At 48.6% G+C, this 23,696-nt stretch overlaps 2 protein-coding genes across 3 annotated transcripts; one reads left to right on the top strand and one right to left on the bottom strand.

The window, feature by feature from the left end:
* Nucleotides 1–3,927: 3,927 nt before the first annotated feature.
* Nucleotides 3,928–7,864, top strand: DERL3 (derlin 3; the record flags this gene model as incomplete). Its single annotated transcript, XM_082007664.1, has 6 exons — nucleotides 3,928–4,020; nucleotides 4,169–4,234; nucleotides 4,899–4,972; nucleotides 5,479–5,572; nucleotides 7,072–7,267; nucleotides 7,770–7,864. 6 exons carry the CDS (start codon nucleotides 3,928–3,930, stop codon nucleotides 7,862–7,864), a joined length of 618 nt encoding a protein of 205 aa, XP_081863790.1.
* A 4,098-nt stretch (nucleotides 7,865–11,962) lies between these two features.
* On the bottom strand, nucleotides 11,963–23,196 carry SMARCB1 (SWI/SNF related BAF chromatin remodeling complex subunit B1; the record flags this gene model as incomplete). 2 transcript variants are annotated; one of them, XM_082007585.1, is made up of 9 exons in its annotated part: nucleotides 11,963–12,002; nucleotides 12,963–13,094; nucleotides 16,266–16,456; nucleotides 16,903–17,069; nucleotides 17,649–17,776; nucleotides 18,449–18,586; nucleotides 19,184–19,313; nucleotides 21,323–21,446; nucleotides 23,104–23,196. In XM_082007585.1, 9 exons carry the CDS (start codon nucleotides 23,194–23,196, stop codon nucleotides 11,963–11,965), a joined length of 1,143 nt encoding a protein of 380 aa, XP_081863711.1. The 2 variants fall into 2 exon arrangements, with proteins under 2 accessions (XP_081863711.1, XP_081863712.1); XM_082007586.1 differs by having other exon boundaries at nucleotides 21,335–21,446.
* Between the last annotated feature and the right edge of the window lie 500 nt (nucleotides 23,197–23,696).

Here is a 23,696-nt window from a genome sequence, read left to right as displayed (position 1 = left end):
CATCAGATAAATTTACAAACAAAATGCCAGTGGCATTAAAGAACAGAAGGCACATGTCAGCGGCTGGACACTTGTCAAGTGCGTGGCTGGGGGCTGGTTTCCTGCCCCATCAGCTGCTGACGGGGGTGAGCACCCCTGGCGAGGGCGCCAATGCTCGTTAAGGCCTGTGCTGACATGGCGCACAGCTCCTTTCATCCTGCGACCCCAGAGAGTGCTGTGGTGGGCAAAATGGGAGCTGCCGCCTTTAAACAAAGCATCTGTTTATTCTTGAAACAATTAGTGAGGGCAGTTAGATCTTGAACTCGTTACTGAGCCCAAAACAATTACGATAAAAACAAGTTCCAGATGGGCTCAAAAGGAGTTGTTTTTGTTTTTCCTAAATTAGAATGGATTCCATGTCTTCAAGTTCCTGTGGCATTTATGGACAGGAAACATGAATTACACACAATAATTTACTACAAACAAAAGAGATGAACGCTGCAACAGCCCATTTATCTTCGCTCATGTGCCTTCCTGAGGTTTATGTGCCGTTTAACTCATAGGGAGAGTTAATAGCTTTTTTCTTTGTGTTCTAAATCTTTGCTATTTTGGTTTGCAGAAAATGAGACAGGAAGCTGTTGAGTTTCTGTTGCAGGGTTAAGTTTACCTGCAACCCCAGGCAAACGCTTGCATGTTCCTTAAAATCACACCAGAAATGGGAAAAACAAAACCAGAAGTAACAGGAGAGTCCAGTAGCAGTCTGTCACTGTGTATGGGCAAAATCATTCCCTTTCAGAAATAATATATTTTTTTTAATCAAAGGCCAAATGAACCCACAGTGGTGAGTGTGCAACACTCTTTTCCAGGAATATTTTCTTGTGAGTTGATTTGTGCATTTTAAATATTTACAGTACAACAGGTTCCTATCACTAAGCCTGCAGATGCAGAATGGGTAAATACTGTCTGGAAAAGAGTTGCCTCTGGTACCGTTGTGTTCCAGTTCTTCCTGTGAGTGACTTTTTAGCAAAGGTCACAGATGGAAGCTCTTTAATTAGTCCTCAAGCAGCTCCAAGAGCCCCCGGATGGAGACCTTTGTCAAAGCCCATCCAAAATGGTCTGAAGTCTGGGCATCAGACATATTTTTATGGAAACTCTGAGTTTCTGATGTCTTGAGTTTTGAAACTGATGCTGCACATTGACATGAATTCAACTGCTTCCAAAAGGAAGGGGAACCCAGAAGATGGCGGGCAGCAACGGTACGTCATTGCTGCTCAGACCTGTGCTTACATCTGCTTTGGGTCCCTGGGCAGGGGGAAGACAACAGGAGAAGGAGGAAGGCAGGAGGAAATCAGCAAAGAAACTCACGAATAGTGTTTCTGTTCTGGCAGTCCCTCACACCTTCTTGCGGCTGAGACAAAGAGTCTGGGTTTGCTTTTTTAGGGCTTTTAGTTAAATTCCATGATTTTCTAGAAGGTGGCATGTCGGCATCACTACAAAGGTGTATAATGCGAACTCAGCTATGCGGCTAGGCTAATGTGAAGTTGTGGAAGGACATAACTCCCCAAACCCATAAAAGTGACAAAGATTGTAATAAAGACTGAAGCTGCTTCTGGGCGTAGCGTAGCACATGAAGTCAGCTTGGCTGAGCTCCGAAGGGAGTGAGATCATGGGCAGAAAGCAGCCTGGGGTCTGGGCGTGTCACTGAGATTTGTTTGGCCTCTTCCCGTGCGAGATGGTGAGCTTTCCAATGCGTTTCATCGCTTCTCCCTCTTCCCCCCATGAATCTTAGAAAAGAAGGCCTTAAGTAGAAGCCTGGACAAGTAGAGTTCTCCAGTTTTGGCTGGCAAACAAGGGAAATGAAGAAAAATTAGAAATGGATTTTTTTTTTTTTTTTTTTAGATTTCATGCAATGTCCTATTTGCACATAGTCCTCCATGGGGAGTTGGTGGGATTGATCATTTGAATTCTCCTCTCTGTGGAGCTAGTGAGACTGAGCTCCAAGATGATGGCCTCCTTCCAAACAGAGAGGTTCCCAACGTTCATCTCCAGCCTTGGTTCAAACAAGGAAGGGGCAGGAATCAGCTTCTGGCTGGTATTGCCCGCAGGAAGTAAGAAGAGGTAGAAAACCTCTAATCCCCCATCCAAAGGAACAGGATATTTATTCATTTATTTCATTCATTATTCATTTATTCACTCTCAGTTCTTCAACTCAGTTGCCCCTTCTGCTGGGGCTGCGAGCTCTGCTGCACGCTGAAGGGCCGAGCTGCAGCAGCAGGGTATTAGGGCTGAAATAGCCACATGAACAGGGCAACCCTTTGCAGAGCTCCTGGCCCTGATAAGGAACTGTCTTTCCCCATAAGCTCAGCTCTTCTCACCTGCTAGAGCTCTCACATCCACCCTAGGTCCCACCAGAAGCCTGTAACAACACAGCCAGGCCTGCTGACACTGCTGCAGTTCAAGGTCCAAGTTCTCCCCTCGACTCCATTCCTGGGATCCCTAATGCAGCTCTGACCTGGAGCGGTTCCTCCTTCCCCCAGCGCAGGCAGGTCAGACACCACTCAGCACCACAGCGCCTGGGTGCTCAGGAACCCGGCCCCTGGTCCCATGGGTGCCCACCTGTCTCTTGTCTTCTTCCCTCTCTCCCCCAATATGTTGCTTTAACCTCCCGTCCCCTCATCTTCCAGCTGGGTTTTGTTCAAAGGGCAGTCAGGGTGGAGGCAGTGGTGGAAAACACAGAGTCCCTCCCCTGCCGGTGATTTCCCATTAACTGAGGGTTTAAAGGGAAATCTCAGGGCTCCTTAAGGCTCTGATGACAGCATAACCTTCGCCTTCAGAAACCCAGCACCAGGCCCATTCCTCCGTCTAAAGCCGGGGTTAGAGCTGACTCCTGAGCACGGCAGACAGCTCTGGAAAGCTTAATCGGCACGAGAGTGCAGGATGTCAGGTTTACGCAGACCTTTATCAGCCCACCCTTTCAAAGAGTGTTTTGTAGCATGTTTGGCGCAGTCGCGTGGGGAGCAGAGTCACTCCGCGCCCCCCGGCAGCTGGATGCAAATGCTGTCACCATTCCCCAGGGCACCGCTGAGCCGGCGCCTGACCCAGCGCAGCCGCGGGCGCCACGCCGTCTCCCGGCTTCCTCCAGCGACCCTGGTGCGACCTCGCACGGCTCGGGGATGCGCCTCGTTGCTCCAGCCAAGAGGCAGTAGAGGATTTAGCAGGAATTACTAAAGACCCAAAGCCCTTTGTGCATGAGTGAAGGCACGTCTCTTGACCAGTAAGGCGCCCGGCACACCAGCCGCGGCACCCACACGGGTGCCCCTGTTCACGGCCCAGCTCCCAGCAGCGCGTCCCTCTCCCTCCAAGCAACCGGGCGCTCTCAGGTCGCAGGAATAACCCGCTGACAGCCGCCGGCTCTCGCCAGCCGAGGGGGCAGGCACCGGGCGGAGGCCGCAGGCACCGGGCGGAGGCCGCAGGCACCGGGCGGAGGCCGCAGGCACCGGGCGGAGGCCGCAGGCACCGGGCGGAGGCCGCGGCCCACCCGCAGCCGCACCCCACTGGCCCGCCCCAGCCCCAATGTTTCGTCCTTCTCTCCCGCTGATTGGCCGTCTCCTGGAAAGCATGTGATCTGCTTTGTCCCTTCCCCGCCTTCCCTCAAGCACCTGTCACTGGGAATGCCCACCGCCATTGGCTAAGGAAGCTCGCCCCGCCTCCAGGAGGCGGTACTTCAGGGGCTCTCTCCGTCCCGGCCCGTCACCTGCTGCAGCGGGTCCATTCCGGGTTGGCGGCGGGTGGAGGCCGAGGGCATGAGGCGCGCTCCGATTGGCCAGCTCGCGCCGCCTGTCGCGTCGCGATTGGTCGGGCGCGGCCCGTGGGGGCGCGGCGGCTGCGGCGGCGCGTGGGGTGGGTGTTAAAGGACCCGCGGCGCGCTGGGCGCTGTCGCTGGGCACCATGGCCTACCAGGGCTTCGCGCAGGAGTACCTGGGCATGCCGGCCGTGACGCGGGCCTACACCACCGCCTGCGTGCTCACCACCGCCGCCGTGGTGAGGGCGTGCGGGGTCCCTGCGGGGGGAGGCTGTGGTGGGGAGGTCAGGGTCCCTGAGGGGGTGCTGTGGTGGGGGAGCCAGGGGGCTGGATGAGGGCAGTGGGTGCCTCGCAGTGGGTGGCAGCTGCTCTGCCTGTCTCTCACAGCAGCTGGAGTTCATCACCCCCTTCCAGCTGTACTTCAACCCTGACCTCATCTTCAGGAAGTTCCAGGTGAGGCCTTGCCTGGGCTTTGGGGCCCCTCTTGCCCCTTCCCAGTGAGGGGTGGGTGTGACAGGCTGGGCCCTGGGCATCCAACTCACCAGGGTGGTCAGGGAGTGTGATGTGATCCCAAGGGGTTTCTTTCCCCCACTATTTCAACCTTCTCTGATAGGCAAGAGCTGGGTCACCAACATGATGTCCTCTCTTGTCCCAGATGCTTATCTGCCTCTCTGTCTAGAGAGAACTTCTTCCAACCTTTCCCTGCCATACGCCATCTTGGCATTTCTTTTCTTCCTTTGTTCAAAACCTGTCGCCTTTCTGTGTCACTGAGGTGTTTGGCCAGCTGATGTCAGGCAGGGTGGGAACGCTTTATTGTAAAGAGGCATGAACAGTGATTGACTTTGACTCCGGGTGCTGAATTGTGGCTGTTTGTCCCCTCCAGAAAAGTAGAGAAATCTTCTTTCCCACACCTGGAAGGGCAAGATACTGTGATGTAGGCAATGGAGGGAGGTCCCACATGAAAGTGGTGCAGCTGTCTGGTGTCCTGGGGTAGTTCTGAGTGGATGGGTGCATGACTGAGCATCCCCAATGGATAAGGTGGTGGGCTGCTGTACATGTGATGGGGACAGACCTGTCTGTCCACCTCCTTTTCTCTCTCCTCTCTCTTTTCTTTCAGATATGGAGGCTGATCACCAACTTCCTCTTTTTTGGGCCCCTGGGATTCAGTTTCTTTTTCAACATGATATTTCTGTATCCTTTGGTCTCAGTGAAGCTCTCTGTTACCTTTTTGGCTTAGACACAATTCCGCCCATCCATCTTCCTCCCCAGGCTGACTTGTCTTGTCATGAGTCTAAGGCTGTGGATTCTTCCCTTGGCTCTTTTGGTCTGAATTGAGGCCATTCCCCTGACAACTGTGACCACCTTCTGCACCTCCATTTCTGCTTGCTGCAGGGCAGTCCCTGCCAAAAGGCTGAAGAAGCTGGCAGTGCTGCTGCAGCTCATGCTGGAGAGCAGTGCCTGTTCCTGGGGTGAGCTCTGGCTGGAGAGCAGCAGATGCCTCTTTCTTTCCCTGGGGGCAGTGGTATGAGGTGAAGTTTGCACTGTGCTGCTCTGGGGCTTGGACACCTGGCTGATGGCTTCCTGTGGTGAAATAGCTTGCAGATGGCTTATTCCCTGTAAAGTCATGCTGTGGGGACACAGGGTGGCCAGCTGTTAATTTCCTATACTGCAACCCCTCCCTTCTCTCCTGCTCCCAGGTACAGGTACTGCCGCATGCTAGAAGAAGGCTCCTTCCGTGGAAGGACAGCTGATTTTGTCTTCATGTTCCTCTTTGGAGGGTTTCTCATGACAGTATCCTTTTGAGTTGGTTGAGGCTCTTTAGTGTCTTCTCAGATGCTGTGGATAGTGTGGGATTTGTCTACTAGCTCTTTGTATTTCAGCTGTATTGTGTGGTCTGTAGCAGATACCTGCCAGCTGACCAGGACAGCTGGCTTGTGAACCTTCTTGGTGGCATGGGACGGAGAGCCTTGTTGTGCCCCAGGCCTGCCAGACTCATGCCCTGAGGCTTGGGAGAGCTCTGCTGAGCGTATGGTGGAGGGGCAACTTCTGGCTGTATGGCACAGCTCGTGCTCCTCATCTTGCCTACTGTTGTCTCATGGCCTGTGCCTCACTCAGAATGCTTAGAACAGAAGTAAAATACGGGAAAAGCTGCCTGTACTTGCTTTGGTGCCTGCATAAGTGCTGATGTACCTGGCAAGAGGATGGGCTGCCTGATCCCAGAAGAGGACTTGTGCCAGAGTGCTCAGGAAGCTCAGCCTGAAAGGAAGCCCCTTGTTACGCTCTGTGAGAAACTGTCCAGCTGTGGCAGGGCAACTGTGTCTCAGCTCTGCTGGGTGGAGTACACTGCAGCGCTGCTATGACTGGCAGGAGGCTGGCTCAGAAAACTGAGCTGCAGCTGAAGGGAAGAACACAGAGCCATAAGGACAAGGAATAGGGTGCCCACATGCTGTCTGCTGTCAGCACGTCAGGCAGCGTGAGCCTGGCTCTCTGTCCTTACAACCTGTCAGTGGCTGGAGATGCCATCACACATCTTAAGTCCTTCTATTGTAGGACAGACTAGTCTGATGGGGAGAAATCTCTCCCTCCCAAGCGTAAACCCTTTTCTGAATGTCAAGCTGTTGTCTTATGCAGATGGCTCAGAGCACTGCTTTCCCCACAGAGCTCTGCATGAAGCTGTGTGAACCCTCATGGCTGTCAGCCATCCTCAGGTGTTTGGTTAGTCAGTGTCTAGGTGCCCGCAGTAGCCATGTGCTTGGCTGTAGGTACATTTGGAGTCCAACTACAACAAGGGCAGGGGAATTTTTTGCCTCTGGCTGTCTCCTTGCATTCTGGAGAAGAGGGCTGTAAATTGCAAGAGATCTCACTGCTGAAATTCTTCTGTAGAAGGCAGATAGTGGATGTGGGCTTCTTGTTAATATGTGCCATGTATCCTGAGTGTTGTAAGAATGTGAAGGCCCTTCTCTGAAGGTCACTTTTGGTGGTTGTTTTGTAGAGGTGACTACATGAGCTCCCTGGTCTCTTGTAGGGAGGCTGTAGAGAGCAGCCTAAGGAGCGAGCCATCCACATGTGCTACTCCAGACCCTCTTGTTCTGGGGTGGCAGGGAGGGAAATGTAGTGTGCAGGGAGGGTGGTCAGTACATCTCAGCCATCCCAGGAAAGGTTTGGTGGCATGGGCGGTATCTTGCATGCTGTGATCAGCTGCCTGTAGTTCTAGGTTTCCTAGTCCCACTGTGCTGCCTGGAGGTGGTGTCCAGGGTGGGTAGGTTTTTCCTTGACTCGGTAGTTCCTAGCTATTTGGACTCTTTGCCAGCCTGTTCTTCCTAGGCCAGGCTTTCACCATCATGCTGGTGTATGTATGGAGTCGCAGGAACCCTTATATCCGCATGAACTTCTTTGGGCTTCTTAATTTCCAGGCCCCCTTCTTGCCCTGGGTCCTGATGGGATTTTCTCTGCTCCTGGGCAACTCCATCATCATCGACTTACTGGGTAAGTCAAAGCTGGCGGGTGCTGGGAACAAGGGCACTTTGCAGCCACAGCGCGCTCTGTTTTCATAGTTGCTACTTGGGCACTAGCACTGTCTCTTAGTTTCATCTTGCTTAAGATGGTGGGTTTCTTAAAGTGAGCTGGCTGAGGTTGCTGGGTGACCAGCCTTGTGTCTGAGCTCTTGCTTGTGACCTGCATTTTGCTGTGTATTCCCCAGGGGCAGAAGTTAGGTATGGTGCGCTCTGCCTGACACTGGTGCTGTGTCTGGTCTCCTGGGTGCCTGGTGCTGCCTTCAGGCTGACAGGCTCCCTGTCTGCTTGTGTGCAGATCACAGCAACAGGCTGGTCTGCTGGCACTGCAGTACAGGTGTCTCTGGTGGGGGCTGGGGTGTGGGTACACAGCTGAGGGGTGCTTGGAGCTTCAGCCTGCTTAAGCTCCCAGAAGCTCTGGTTCAGCTGGCAAAGGAGCCACAGCTAGGCCTGACCTTGGTGATGTCTCTCCCCAGGGATTGCAGTGGGTCACATCTATTACTTCTTGGAAGATGTTTTCCCCAACCAGCCTGGAGGAAAGAAGTTGCTGTTAACTCCCAGTTTCCTGTAAGTAAAGCTGATTCTTTCTGGGCTTTGCTGTGTTGCTTCCCAACCTGTATCACTTGCACAGCAAACTGTGGTCTGACAGTGTGAGGCGACAATAAGTGCCATCAGCATGCAATTGCGTCCTCAGTTTAACAGTATACGCCTCTGCTGCAGAAAGCACCGGCACTTTGCACACTATATACATATGTATACAGGGTCCATAAAGCAACTGCTAGTACCTTAGGCTTTGCTAGTTGAACTGGAGCATTCTTACTGCTTGTGGCAATGCTAGATGCAGGTAGGATTTTTTTTATGATGTATTTCTGTAGTTTAAGAAAGCAGAATATGCTCTGCTGAGGATCAAAGCTGACCTAGTGGTCAAGGAAGCAGGTACTGTCATTGTTACACATTGAGCTGAGCAAAAGAACAGTTAGTGCTGCTGCAGTAGGTGTGTGGCTGTGGCACACAGCCAAGCCCTGTGAAGGGCTAGGATGTTTCTAGGAGGGCTGGGGGTTTTACTCATCCTCAGCTCACTCTCATAACTTGCTTGCTTGGTGGGATGGGCATGTCCCTTGCCAGGAAGATGGTATTTGACACACCTGAGGAGGATCCCAACTATAACCCTCTCCCTGAGGATCGTCCAGAAAACCAGCCTAGAGACCAAGACCAGAACCAGCAGCAGCATCCACGGTAATACAGAGGACTTCTCCACATGGCCAGATTCCTCTCTTCCGGCTGGACTTAGCTGTGGCCCAGAGATCCTGCTGGAATAACACCAGTTGCCATTCCGATGTGTAGTGTTTCGCTGTTTGTATGGGTAACCCATCTTCCCCTTGTACCAAGTGGTTCCACAGAGCTTTGCACATAAGAACTGGTGAATGCTTATGGATGCATTCTAGGGACAGGGGCTGGAAGTTGTGATGGCTCCTCAGTTACCCAGTGGGGAATAAGTATCAAATGGGGTGTTAAACCAGTTACTCCTCTTGCTGTTAATGACTTGCTGTGTGCCAGGTCACTTTTGCCTTCTGTACAAAGACTAATGCTCCTGGCTCTCACTGTTGTGAGACCTCTTTGTGGGCTTTCAATGAAGTAGTGCTCCCTACTCTACCATGATAGAATGCAGTTCAGCCTCTTCCTTTCCTCTAAGTCCGTCCCCCCCCCCTTTTTTTGGTTGTTGTTTCCAAAGAGTCTTCACATTAAAGTCTTTATTTTTCAGTTGTGTGTCCATTTCTGCAAGGGGCAGAGGCAGTAACTTGCCAGTATCATCAGGACTTTGCTTAAAACTGCCAGGCTGCTTGCTTGGGCTTTTTTTTTTGGTGGGCAAAGTGAAGTTCAGGCTAGCTGGAAGATGCCCTTCCCCTCTTCTGTCAGCAGGACTGCACAGCATGAGAAGGGGGGGGGGAGGGGTGGTGTCTAGTTCGAGAAAGAAATGCCTGGGAAAGGACAGGGAACAGAGCTGGACACTTGATGCAGGCAGTGACTGGAAGTAATGCTTGACACTAGTAATAAAGGCTGTCTGCGCATGCAGTGCAGTTCCACTCGTGTTGAATTTTTTAGCTCTGAAACATCTGAATTTTAGAGGAAAACTAAACAAGCTAGTCCCTGCCATGAACAGCTGTACTAAATGGGTTTGATCATTCTTGCTAGTACACCTGTGGTTACACCAGACCTCAAAGCCTTTGGAGTAAATCTGCAAACATAGTATCTTAGGACAGCTCATTTGGTCATGTCTGCTCAGCTAGACAAGCTTGTAGCTTGTGAACCACCACTAAAACTACCAAGAGATGTGTGTTAATTAAGAATCCAATTAAGAATGATACAGAAACCTTGTGGCAAAGCCCCCCATTCCCACCCTGTTTGTGGGCTTCCTGTGAAAATGCCTGTTTTATGAAAAATCAGACTTCATTTGAACAAGCTATTTTGCTGCACTTATGTTTTGCTCTAGGAAGAGGATGAAAGACCTGTACAGATGGTAATCTTGTTTTGGGATGTTTTGGGAGACACAGCAGTATTAAGGGCTAAGCAGCCTGAGACTCAACAGGCACTTGCCATATGCTGTGCTCATGACCTAATAACACAGAGCTGTGTTTCAATGCCTGGAAAGAGTTTGCCTTTAAAGTCTGCAGGCATTCTGTTTTAAATTGAGATGGGACTTTGAAATGCAAAAGCTGGGCTACGCTTTTAGCTAGGGTACTAGATTAACCTACGGAGTTGTGATTATAGAGCAAGAAAGCTGCTGCCAGCTGTTCCTAGTAGTCCTAATACATGAAGAAAGCTGGCTGAAGGTCTCATCTTTCTGTGACTTGGCTACCTGGACTATCGTGCCTTGCCCCTGGCTGCTTGAAGGGGCAGTTCCTGTACGCTTGAGAAGCAGAGGTACTTGTAAACCTCAGAAGCTGCAGTCCTTGTATGTCTATACCTTATTATGAACTTCAGGATTAGGTAACCACAAGCATCACAGGAATTAAAAAATTGCACCACAGGTGCTAGTTTAAGGCTACAGCAGTGTCATGCTTGCTTTGGTCAAATTCCCTGAAGAGGCTGCTTGCAGAAGTACCTGATCATAACAAAGAGAGGCTGAAGTGTTCTCAGGAAGAGTTTTTATGTCCATGAGGCAAAATGTGTTCTACATGGGAGGCTAAGACACAGCAGGAGTCCCAGGTGTTGTCTTACTTGCTGAAATACCTTTCAACCTCTCTAGCCATTATTTCTTATTAGAGTACCACTCTGGCACAGGAGCCTAGGATAAGACTGCAATAATATTACTGCTAAATTGCAAGTTTTTGGTTTCTGCAGACTAACATCTGGAAGAATTTTGCTCCCACCCAGGAATCAAAACTGGCTCTGCTATTACTCAAGTTTAAACATGATAAATTAAGGCCAGAAAGTGTTTTTTGACTGTGCTAGCAGTGTGGGTGGATCAGCAAGGATTGTAAAATCTATTGGCTTTATCATAAAGGCCTGAACATAACTGTGGGGCTGCCAGCAAAATCTGCCCTGCTTGTACCACTTGTCAGTTCTGGCAGTGAACAGTAGGAACAAAGAGCTGGTGTATCCCAAGAGCAAGGTAGATTCTAATTAGTTTTTTAAGCAAGCTTGAATTTTTTTTTAATCTCAGTTCAATGGATTTTCTGTTTTTAAACTCCCCAGGGAAAGACAGGTTGTTTCTAGGGTTGTAAAATATTGACACTGCAGTGCTAAGGGTATTTAAGACACGTACTTTGCTTTAGGTGCTCTGTGCACTGTAACTGGCAGTGATTGTGGGCTGACAATGACCACAGCAAAGCCACTCACTGAAGAGAAGCTGCAGTCTCGGTGACTGCAGGCTTTAGCTTCTGTACCAGTTCAGAGACTTTGTTTTCCAGATGCAGTCTTCACAGAAAAAACAGTTCACCACACACCAGGTTTAACATGTATTTCTGTCTGATGTCAAAGTTTGTGACTTCAGTTAAACTGTTCTATCCTTGCTCAGGGTCTACCCTAAGCCAGCTGAACATGTCACTGAGTTCATTACAAACTGCACCGTGTGGTAACAGACCAGTCCTTTACAGTTGTTTGCTTCTTACAATTTTAAGTCTCATTCTCACTTCTCCCCTGCAGCAAAAGGTTTCAGGCTGTTTCATCTGTTCAAGTAAAGCACTTAGTTTCCACCATGCTTCAGAAAAACAATGTATGTGAGTGTTCAGCATTATACTGAAAAGCATTGGTATTAGGCCCAGGACTACTCAGTTACCAGAATAGCACAAACATGCTAAGACTCACTATTCAGTCAAACTTACTGAACTCAACCTAAGTAGTATGCATTCCTTTTATTTAAAAAGTTGTCCTAATATTGCATGTTGCACCTATACAAAAGAATCTTTACACTGTCCACACACAGGTATATAAGGGCTCCAAACAGCTGCCACAGGTCTCGGCTAGACCATGTGCTATCGCAGTGTTCTTGGTACGTGGCATTTAGGTGAAGGGGGTGGGGGCAGAAGTCAGCAGTACTGGGAACTCTTGGCAAGTGGAATGTGTGCCCCCTTCAGGGACAGAAAGACCCCTGCCAATCCTAAATCCATCTGGGGAGAGGAGTAGGGATAAAGTCTGTAGGAAGAGCACCAGTGTCACAACAGGAAGATTACCAAGCTGGAGCAGTATTGGCCAAACGCCTCATGCGCCTAGGAGAGAGGGAAAGAGGTACAGTAAGTGCTGTGTTACAGTCATGTGAAGCTTTACTAAAACCAACGTGTTTGGGGAGGCTGCCACAGCTTTGTGAACTCTATAGACATGTTTATTGCCTAGACAGACTTCCTTGGTCACCTGAGCATGTCCCTCTTGGTAAAGCTAAGACACTTATTTTCAGTAACAGCTTTTAGGGCACTTTTGCTCCTTAACTTGTATTGAACCAATTGCTACTGGAAACTATTCAGCCAACCATAGCTGAGAAGCAAAATAATTATGAAACTGTTAATCAGCAGTAAAAAAAAATCCTGGGAAAGAACTGAGCCAGCATATTTACTGTTCCCACAATGCATCTTTTGGAGATATTCTAGCAGTTCATTTATATCTGCCAGGAGCAATTTCACCAAGTAGGAGCAAGTGCTCTCGACTGCTTGTCGAACACAGCTCAGGGGGTCTCTCTGGTGGGCAGAGCTCCTCCTGGAATCGCAACAACGCTCCCATGCTGGCAAACAGGTCGGCATCAGTCAGGCTGGAACTGGGAGCTTGCCCATTCCTACATCAAACAACACTTTACCTTACATAAAAGGAAGCCTTGTGGCAGGATTCTAGGTAGCATGACAGTGCATGAAACTTCAGCATTTTTGATGAATGCCTTCCTATAGAAACAAATCCCCCCTGCACAAGCAGACAGCCCAGGGAAAAGGGGCGGGGGGGGGGGGGCGGGGAAAGAAACTTTGCTTCAAGCAGGAGATGGTTAAAGTAGAGATTTAAATGTTTGAGGAGCAAGGTGATAACAGTTCAGTATCCTGAAGCTAAAGGGGTATGAGTTTCTGTTGTGGTGTGCAAGTTTGAAAACCTGCCAGTTGGCTCTCAGCAGAGAAAGACAAACATCAAAGCTTTTAACTTCTGTCTTCAAGACAGGCCAGAAGGAGAACTGTCTGAACGAGTGGCAGCACCTTGTATTTCTGTCCTGGTCTCTGATCTTCTTCTCCATCTCGGCATCTGTGAGGGTTTCCAGAAGAGGGCACCACTGGTCAGCATCCCCCGTGTTGCGAATAGCAATTTCCACAGTCGGCAAAGGGTTCTCGCTGCATGGCAGAGCAGAAGGCAACAAAGCAACATCCATCAGTGTTCCCAGAGCACTCCTCTGGATTACCAGCCCAGATGCAAGACACATCATCATTTACAGTGTTTTGAGGATTAAGCATTCATTTTTAGCCCCACTTAGTACAGTCTAGTTCCCAAAAGTACACCGGGGGTTGACAGTTACAATCTTGAGGAGCCTGAAGTTTCTGGGAAACCAACTCCAACCATCTCCTTTCACTACCAGAGGGAGGTTTGTCAAAGCAACTGTGGCTGACACAGTTGTCTCCCACAAATGCTGTGACCTAACTGGCTGACAGCATTCAAAAGCAGTAAGCACAGGCAAAGTTCCTACCAGTTTACTACTGCTGGGAGCACTTTTCCCAGAGCAGCACCAAGGCAGGGACTGTTAACAGGACTCTGTCTAGCTTTGCTGTTCTGCAACTCTGACTTCCTAGCTGTGGTTTGCCTAGTACTCCTCTGACAGCCCTTCTCTGGCAAAAGTCTGGCTTTCTGGGAGCCTGGTGGGATGGGAGCCCGATAGTGGAACAAGCATTGTTCTCCCAATTGCCATGGAAAGGGTAGTCTTTTAGGACCTGCTGCTGCAAGCCAGAGGCTGTGGCTACTCCCTGCACGAGCAATGAAACAGCAGGCTCTGTCCCAGATCACAAGATTTGCTCCTCAAGAGATCCGTCTGCCCTGACCAGCTGTATTATCACATGCACAAAAATATTTACTGCTTCACTAGCCACTTTTCAGCAAAAGTCAACAGGAACTGACCAGGAGTAGCTTCCCAAATATTGACAGTGGAGCCGGAAGCCCAGCATAAATACAGAGGAGCCTCAGAATGTAAATGTTTGCTTTGAACTCTACAAAGCAGCTCAGCCCAAGATGCACAAAGTGTGTGAGAGGAGCCCTCCAGCAGGTGTGCACACATCCGGCCCCCTCCCCAGGGACATGCCTCTGTGCACAGGATTTCAGCGCTTGTGGGCAGCCCTCTCATTCCCCCAGGAAGGAACTCAAATGCTAATTGCCATGGGAACAGACAATGTCTGCATCAGAGCTATTAATCTAGAATTACAAGTCTTCAAAGTAATGCTACAGTGAAAAATTAATCCAGAGCCTTTGGTATCTGATCGTGGGAGGATGCTTCAGTCAAATTACTTCCAATATTGCTGGCGTCCACTAAAACCCAGGACTTTCATCTTAGCCCCAGATTGCTACACATTCCAGACTAAATGCTACCTGATTTCCTATGCCTAACACTGAGCACCCACTAGAATTAAATGGGAGCTGGAAAGCCAGCCTCATGTGCATGACTTAATCGCAAGCCAACTCGGATACCACACAACATATCTATAGCACAGCATCAAAGATAAACTGAAAAAATCCTCCCTCATCTCCCAACCTCCAAAGACAGACAGCTCCCCCTCCCCTTTTATTTTTTGATCAAGGCGACAGTGCTGCTGGCAGAACAACTGAAACGCACTATCAGCTGCAGGATTCCTAGTAGAGCAAGACACTCCCTCTGCTAGGGTCCAAGCCTCTGGCAACAGTGCCACGGGCATGCCAACAGGGCAGGGAAACCCTTTCTTGTGGAAAGGGTAACTCCTCAGGCTTGTGGGTTTGATGTGTGAGAGAACCTGTGCCATCATTCACGTCTCAAAGGCAAAACTCTGGCTATCAAGTGCTGTGTGCTGCGCCACTAGGAACACTCAGTACAGAGGTGTGAAACATGGTAGCACACCGTCCCCCTGAAAATCCCATAAGCATCAGTTACCTGTCTGCTTCCAGTCCTGCCCCTTCCATTGGGCTTTCAGGCTCTCCTTGTTTTGCACAGAGCAGGCCAGATGAAAACTGCCCTGGCTTTCATCAACTAGAAGACAGTTTCACCTCTCCCTCAGATGATTAAGAGGCACATGACGTCTCAAACCCCCAAGTCCCTTGAGATATTAAGGTTCTTTTGATACATCTAAAGCAGACCCTTTCCTTAACATCAGTGGAATGACTTTGGAGCAACCACCACTCCTGTGGTTTGGGAATTCAGGAACTAACCAACCACAGAACCCAAATACCATTAATCACTGTAAGGTTTCAAAAGTACTCCTTTGCTGGAAGAGAAAAGGGAAGAGGAGGGTATGTTTGTACTATGACACAAAATGAAGGTTTAATTTAGATGTAGAGGAAGAAGAGCAAGACTAGTGGAAGACCAACTTGTCCAGGGCAGATCAGTGCCTGTTTTCCCACAGAACGCTGACCAGATAAGAAAACCTTCAGACAGAGGAAGGAGCAGAGCTCATGGCAGCAGCAGCTGCCCCACAGCCTCCAGCTCCTCCTTGCTTACCCCCACAACAACTACTCACTGTCCTCTTCCTGAGGCAGGACAGAGCTGGGCATGTTTCCCTTTGCTGCCCAGGCAGGTCATCCTGCTTCCCTGAACTCACCTCTACAAAACTGGTGCCAACAGTACCATTCCCTCACCTCTGCAAATACATCATTTGCTGAACTCTCAAACTTCCTTGACCTGAGGTCAAAAAACCTCCCAGCACACATTATGGCATACTTACAGCCTGCAGACTCAGCAACATGCTGAGGATAACATCAGTACAGTAACTCAATCACAGAACTCTGCACAGCACAACTGGAAACAATTATCATTAGGAGACAAGTTACAAAGTTGACTAATCAAACCTGACACTGCTGCATTCCAGCTGTGAGAACGGCCTATGATCAATCCAACGTTAACATTAGCCAGGGTAGAGCGCTACAGTTTCAATCAGTCTTAGTTCAAAATACCAAAGCTTGAGACAGTATATGGCCCAAGTCAGGCAAAGCCAATGAAACAGAAATGTATCTGGGCCTCATCATTAGCATACATTAGAAGAAGGAGTCACAAGGTATTCAGTCACTGTTAATTACAACAGCCTTTCATTGTGCGGCAAAAGCTGACATTTCATCAATATTTGGTCCTGGAATGTATTACACCCAAAAGAAAAAAAAAAACGGAGTACAAGCACAAGCAATCTTAAGGAGGATAGAATGGGTGCAAGCCATAAGGACCAATTTCAAATGAAGCTTTCTGCATCAGGTCAGCTGTTCTAAGATTCATTGATGTGAACACCCATGAAGTACTAACACACCCCCACACCCGTACTAGGAAGATGACAGTTCTGTACCTGAAGGCGTATGTCTTCTGATGCCAACTCAGCTGTCCCCGGATGCTGTAGGCAATAGTAGTGACAAACTCCCCACCCAGGCCAAGCTCTGAGCACAGCTTCAAGGCAAACTTCTCTGGTGAATTCTCCTTCTCTGACATGTCCCATTCAAACTGGTCTACAAGGGAGATGTTCCCTACATGGATGTTTAGCTGGAGACAAAGGAAGAAACAGCTCATTTGTTTCCATTCTCACAATAGTTTGTCCAAAGTAATTTAACTGAGGAGGCAAAGGCTGGAGAAGAGAAGCAGAGAGGTAACTCCTAGTTCATTGCATCTGCAGAGTTCCTTAAGTGAATTCCTGATTCCAGTAGCATGAAGATGACTCAGCTTTGCTCACCAAGGTGCAGTTCTTCCAGAAGGACTCAACAATGCTTTCACTGAACTATTTCACCATCTCAATGGCTGGCCCACAGACATTTAGTAAATCTGCCACCTTGGTTCTGTTCTCAACACAAAGAACAAAGTGCCATCTGGACACAAGACCGGAATTAAGAGCTCTTCTGCTCCAAGGGAAGCCTTTGTACTCTTACTCTCCCATAACATAACCAGAAAAACCCAAATAGTTCATGTCTCATTCTACTGCCTTTCTGTATTACCTTAATAATAACTCGTTGATCTGACTGATCTTCTAGGATACTGTCAGTTGGGTACGACTCGATCTGTTGTCGGATGGCAGAGGCAATAGCAGGGACAAAAGTCAGAGGATTCAAATCCAGATCATCACAAAGAATCTCAGAGAACATTTCTGGGGTCATTAGCTTTTCTGATACAGAACAAGAAATGAAGAGAGACTGTTAACTTTCTTAGAAATCAATGTTTGCCACTTACAGAATACACACAATTAATGTCACAGCATGTCAAAGGGAATCCCAAATGCATCAAAAAAGGGTGTTTTGTATCAGGGTTGTAAGGATGTGCACACTGACACAGGGACTTACAGCCTTCTTTACTTGCTCCATACAACAGACAACACAGCTATGGTCTCATCATCCACATACATAAAGGAGCCACACACATGAACTGTTTTGTATTGAAGGCACCTCAGCTAACAGAATAGTCTCAGACTGCTGAGCTGATGAACTGGGCCAGGAGAACATGCCAGTTAAACTCTTCAGATTACATGTGTCCAGGAATGACTACAACCCATGGAAGTGGCAGAGCATTCGCCAAGAGACACGAAAGCGGAATATAATCCAAAGTGGGAAAGCTTTTTTAAAGCTCTGTGTATATAAGGGCATGTATAAGGGCAGGGACATGCACACTCATGCTTGTTTGCTCTTCATATTCAGTGATGGATACAACTACCTCTCTCCACCCTCAGGAAACTCTCCTTCCTACATACCATTCATGTTCCACGTAAACGCATCTCTCAGTTTCTGCCCATCAATTTCCATATCAAGCCTGATTGGAACAAGAACCTCCGGCTGGGATGCATTCTCATGGATCACTGCTGGGTCATGGTCATCAAAGCTAACAAAGAGCAACAACACAGTCTATGCAACTAGCATGACACATCTGGCATCCACAGACTGAAGGCAACCTTTGCTGGAAGCAACCCCCACACTCCAACTCCCCGATCAGTCTTTAGACAGAATCCTCAACGCAAGCTCACAGGGCTATGGCAACCAATACCAGTTTATCACCTTTTAGTGCATCTATCGTAATACATTCTTGCAAATAGAACAAGGAGGCTTTCCAGGATTACATTTTATCTTTGTTTCCTCAACTTTTATAATGGAAAATAAAGCTTAGTCATGAGCCACAGCAGCATTTTCCCTTGAATAAATTACAAAGTTACTGGAGTATGTCAGTGGGAGGAAGCCTGTCTCCTTCACAGAGCAGGTTTGCAGGCTCCTCAAATGACAAATGCTCAGCAAATCAGCAGAAAGAAGGAACTCATCAGGAAAAGAATGAACCGTTTTCCTGACAAAAGGAAAGCCTCCTCTCTGAGCCATGGCTGGCTGCTCTAAGGAAGAGCCTGAAGACATACAGTTTAACTAAGAACCTCCAAATTAGCGACCTGTACGTCTTCTGTCAGTTCCAGGTGAATCACAACATTCTAATAACACATCAGCACTACACCCTGGCATCGTGTCATTTTGGTAACTGTTTCCACTTTTCGGAAGCAGGAAGCTGTCATACCACAAAGGGAACGTCCTCTTCTTATCTCTGCCCATGCGATTTCGGTTAATCGTTGTTGAGCATGGCACTGCATCCAGGTGATGAGAGCTGTTGGGCAGGGTCGGCACCCACTGGTTGTTCCTCTTTGCCTTCTGTTCTCTGAAGAAGGAGATTGTACGTTAAACTTCAGACCCTGAGCACCACAGCTACTACTTAAGGGATGGTGTAATTTTAAACTTTAAGTCCTCTTATGAGGTCCTGCTATTTTATTCTGGAACCCTCAACAATATTGTTCCACTGAGAACTCATGTTCCACACTAGCCTCTAGGAAACCCATTCTCCAGCGCACATTACTCATCAGATATGAATCCAGGTGCACTTAAATACTAGGTTCATATTTGGATTTTCTGTCTATACTTTATAAAAGGACTGCTAAGAAATGAGAGGTCTCCAGAAGGCAGTACGTGCAAAGAGTGTGTTCTGCAGAACATCTGTTACAGGTGGAATGCACTAATTGCAAAAAGAGCTGCATCATCAAACACTTATGTTTTTCTTCCTGTTGCATGTGGGCAGTAACCCAATCCTTACACTCTAGAGATCTTCATTTGCCCAACACTGCAAACGTCTGTTAGCACAGACTGGAGAGCACCCCCCTGCACAATGGCCTGGGTTTATGCAATTTCTTGTGCTTCCTGCCCAAGCCGACATCTTCCAAGCAGCTCCATTCTGATCTTGGCCCTCACCGACGCTGGTTACCTGAGGTAGGTAGGAGGTTCTGTGCTGATAGACACTGCCTTATACTTCTCATCATTTCCATCCAAGATCTCTTCCACTTCAGAGGCCTTTAACAGCGTCACGCTAGTGGCTAATGTTGTATAGCCATGATCTATCACCAGGAAAGATGCCAATAATTAACATTGAAAAGTACTATGTGGCAATGTAGCATTAATAGGCTGCATAGCAAAAAGCCCTCCCTGACACTGCAGGAGGGACTAAAATGGGTTACCAAGTGGTACGAGCGTGAGCCCAAAAAGTCCCTTGGGCTTCATTTACCTTCTTGTAGGCATTTAGTTTTTGAGACAGGTTTTGACGTGGCATTTTGTACACATCGGATAAATGGAGATGAAAATACTTTCCACTGTCATTTCTGAGTTGCCTGAAGCCCCCACTCTCCCTCACACACCAGGATGCTCTGCTGCTGGGGTAGATTACTTGCAGCGGAGTGACCAGAAGCCCAGCCACATTGCCTGGCACTAAAGAAATATAATCAAGTTTTGGCATCCATCTAAACAGCAGGAATAAACGTTACTTTCTTGGAAGCAGGGGTGGAATGTCTTAGTTAATACATGGTGATCCCCACCACAAACCCTAGAGAAGAAATACAATTCAAAAGACAAAAGCACTATGACACCTTGGAATGGATGCATAGTAATAGAGCCAAGATTTGCAAAAGGCATCAGTATCTTTACCTTGCATAAGTATCCTGTTCATACCCTATTAGAAATATCTTTCATTTGGACTAAGAGTCAAGACACAGGGAAGGTTAGACTTACATAAGCTTCCCTCAGGTACTACCACTGAATTAACCTTGTTCTTCCAGGGTGCAACTTACTTACAGACTCCGGTCATTTCTGTTCTGAAATTTACTTAAGGTGGAAAGGAACACTACAACAACAACATTTCAGAAAAAGTCCTTAAATCCTCATAATTATCAGAAAAATTTTAAATCTAATGTGCTTTTTACTTAAGGAGAGGAAGAGAATAACAATTCTTTCCTACCCTGAGTTGCCCTTTGCAATCACATCATTTAGCTCTGTACACCTACATCTGCCAAAATTATGTAAAATCTCTTCCACAGCCTTCTGGGACGAAAAGCCCAGAAAACAATTAATCCTCAGTGGACTTAAAGGTTGGAAATAGAGAGGCAATGATCAATAGAAAAGCTGGTAAGACTTGGGAAAGGGGGAGAAACCTTAGGACAGCTCTTGCTGAATTACAGAGACCATCTGCATTTGAGAGTCCTGCCACAGTTCTGAGAAAGAAGAGTTAAGCATGTGATCAGGATGCACAATTAGGGCAACCCCAGGGAGAGATCAGAGGAAGAGGATTAGACATTAATATATATTGTAATAGCATCAAAGGTCACAGTGGAGATTCTTCCTCTAGCACAGCTAAGAATAACACACAGATCAGACTTACATCTTCTGGGACTGTGAGACCGCTGATTTTCTGTTGGGGGGGGGGGGGGGTGGGAGGGGAGAAAAAAAAGAAAACAACAGGTCAGCAGGATACTTGAACAAAGGAGACATAAGTCCAGAATGAACCATTTATTTTTATTATGCGTTAGTCTAAAGAGTGTACAAGTCATATTGCTAAGAAATTAACTGCTTGTTATTAGTCTCCAACCAAAAGTAATACCGAAGCAGCTATATTCTCACTGTGGCAGTCAGATCAGTAGCAACACACACAACAAATTCTGCGAGACATAAACATTCAGTCCCTGCAAGAAGCAAAGTTAAGCAAAGGCGCACATTTTCAACGGGGCATCCTTGCACCATTCCTGCCTATTTGACAAAAGAAACAAAAATGCCCCTCTTTGTCTAAAAGTCTCTTCTGGAATATGGTATTGACTTTGAGATGTGGCTTTTGCTTTATGATGAATGCAGCCAACCCCAGGAAAGCCATGATAGATGTTTTGATTTTAGAACATTTTTGATCAGTTGATGTTTGTTGCTAGGCTGAACCAGGAGCTACTAGTGCCACCGCTGTGGAGTGCTCCATCACTGGGGCAATCTGAAGTGATTTACACAGCCCTAAAGGCGCACAAGCTTCTGAATCACCAGAGACAGTTTTTCCAAGGCAAAATTTCATATAAACAGTACGGGGAATGTTTACTCATCTTCTCACCATGTGAAGAGGCCACTATCTTCTTCCTTTCTTCCACTGTGGCTAGTCGCCTCCAGAGCGACGGATATCTCTTGTACAGGGAACCCCGAAACATACGCAAGTAGTTCCCCACCTACAAGAAGAAAAGTGGAGACGTGGCCTTGTGTTCCAGTATGGCCTGGCATTCCATTTAAGAGACTTTTAGCAGAAGCTGAAACAAATTCATCTCTTTGTAATGACAAGAGGGACCTCCTAAGAGGATTTTTTGTTTGTTTTTCATGATAGACTGACTGCACTGGGTTTGGCAACATATAGCACAGCAATTTTTGTGTCAATACAGAAAGCAATGTTTTTAGCAGCACTTATTTCACTAGTCCGATTAATAAAAACTCCCATCCGTTGGCAATAATCCATTTATTAGGAAAAAACCTCCATTAATTTTCATGTATTTTTGAACAACCTAACTTTTTTTACTTCATTTTCTGTTTCAAAAATGAAACCACATATCCAGCTCTCTGACAGTTATATTTTTACTTTGAATTTCTGTACCATCTAGACACTGCTTGAATAGAGCAAATGCCCGGAGACTTGTATTTTTTTTTAAATCCTTTGAACATGTAAAATGTGATCGCTGCCAATAATCCTCTTTCAAATTTACTTACGATCTGTAAAGCAGTTCGTTTCTTCCTGGAACAAGATCCTCACCTGTGCTGAGGGCTACAGCAGGACTTGCTGAACAACAGAACTATTTCTAGACTCTGAAATCAAATTTTTAGACTGGTAGTACACTGGCAGACTGCCACACAATAAGGTTTTTATTCCTTGTTTGACAAGACTCATTTTGATCTTAACACCTATTTTCAGGTAATTTTTAATCCTATCTGTTGCTCTACAGTGCTCACCGAGAGACAAAAATTAGTGGTAGATAAAAAAGGCAACCCCTTTTTCCCTTTCCATGTGTCTGTTCTGGCAATCTTGCAGATTAGGTGACTGCAGTTACAGTTCTTCTTTCAAACTTTACATGTCACATGAGAGCGCGAGGGGCCTTTAGCCCCCGCTCAACCTATACAGCTAGCAATGGAACTTATCCAGTGTTTATTTTTTTGCACTGAGGCTGGAGCTAAAACTTTTTTTTTCCCGTTTCCAACTATGATCGCTTCCCCAGTGCTGAAGCACCCATATTTCTTCCTTCAACAAGGCTTGTCTTCAGGGAGGCAGAACAGCCTCTCAGCGTGAGAGATGCAGTGTCAGCATCTACACTGGGGTGCTAAAACGCTGCACCTCGGCGTTTGTTGGCACGAATCATTTGCACGAAGCTGAAGGAGCTGCGCTGGCTGATTTTGGTACAGTTACTCAGCACAAAAGCCCAGGTGTGGACTTAATTAGCTCACACCACGTGAAATAACCCAAAACTCCGGACAAACGTGGTACAGAAATCCCTAGGAAGAGCGCCAGGGAGCGGGGCCTCAGCTGCCATCAGGCGCGGGTCCGGTCTCTACGTACTCGTGCGCGTCTCCAAGAGCCGCCCTCGCTGGGCGCGCTGGTCCCGCACGGCTCAGGCTCTCGGGCAGCGCCCCGCAAGCGGGGATGCAGAGGGGACCCGCAGGGGCTGGAAGGCCGCTGCCCGCCTCGCCCGGGACTCCGCTGCCCGCCGTGGCAGGGCTCCCCTCAGCCTCTTCCCCACCCTGAGCCTAGCCCCTCCCGGCAGCTGCCTCGGCCCGGCGCCCCGCTGCCCCCGCAGCCTCCCCCGGGCCCGGTTCCCGCCCGGGCCGTTGTGCGCGGGGCCGCACCTCGGAGCCGATCATGTAGAATTCGCCGTCCTCCTCCAGCTGGAATTTGACGGGCTTCTGCCCGAAGGTCTTGCTCAGCGCCATCATCATCATCGTGGCGGCGGGGAAGGGGCGGCGGCGGCGCCCGGCGTCCTGAGGGGGGGCCTGGGGAGCCGGCGGCGGCAGCGAGGTGAGCGACGACGGGCGGCGCCGCGGCCTACTCCAGCCACCGCCCCGCGCATGCGCCGGCGCGCCCCGCCCCGCCCCGCCCCCCCCGGTCCCGCCCGGCGCTCGCTGAGGGAGGGGCCTCTCAAGGGGCGGCCCGGGCAGGCGGCGCTTAGAAAAGAGGCGGTTTATTGGTGCGGGGCGGCACATAAATACACAGCCAGCGCTACACGCAGGTACACGTACACGTACACGTACACGTGGGCGACGGGCTGTACGCGCCCGACAAACATTTACCGCCGCGCTCATGAGGAGGGGGCGGTCCGCTCGCTGCGGTGTCTCCAGCCGGTCACCCGGGGCGGGGAACGGCGAGGGGCACGGGCGGGTTGAAAAGTGAAAAGGGAAGAAACCGACCGCAGCCCCTTTGGTTCTTCTGGCATAAGGTCACG

The sequence above is a fragment of the Phaethon aethereus genome, assembly GCF_964289735.1.
Source record: "Phaethon aethereus genome assembly, chromosome: 17".
Lineage (NCBI taxonomy): Eukaryota > Metazoa > Chordata > Aves > Phaethontiformes > Phaethontidae > Phaethon > Phaethon aethereus.
The sequence above is the reverse complement of the archived record's forward strand: the minus strand, read 5'-3'. Positions and strand labels throughout refer to the sequence as shown.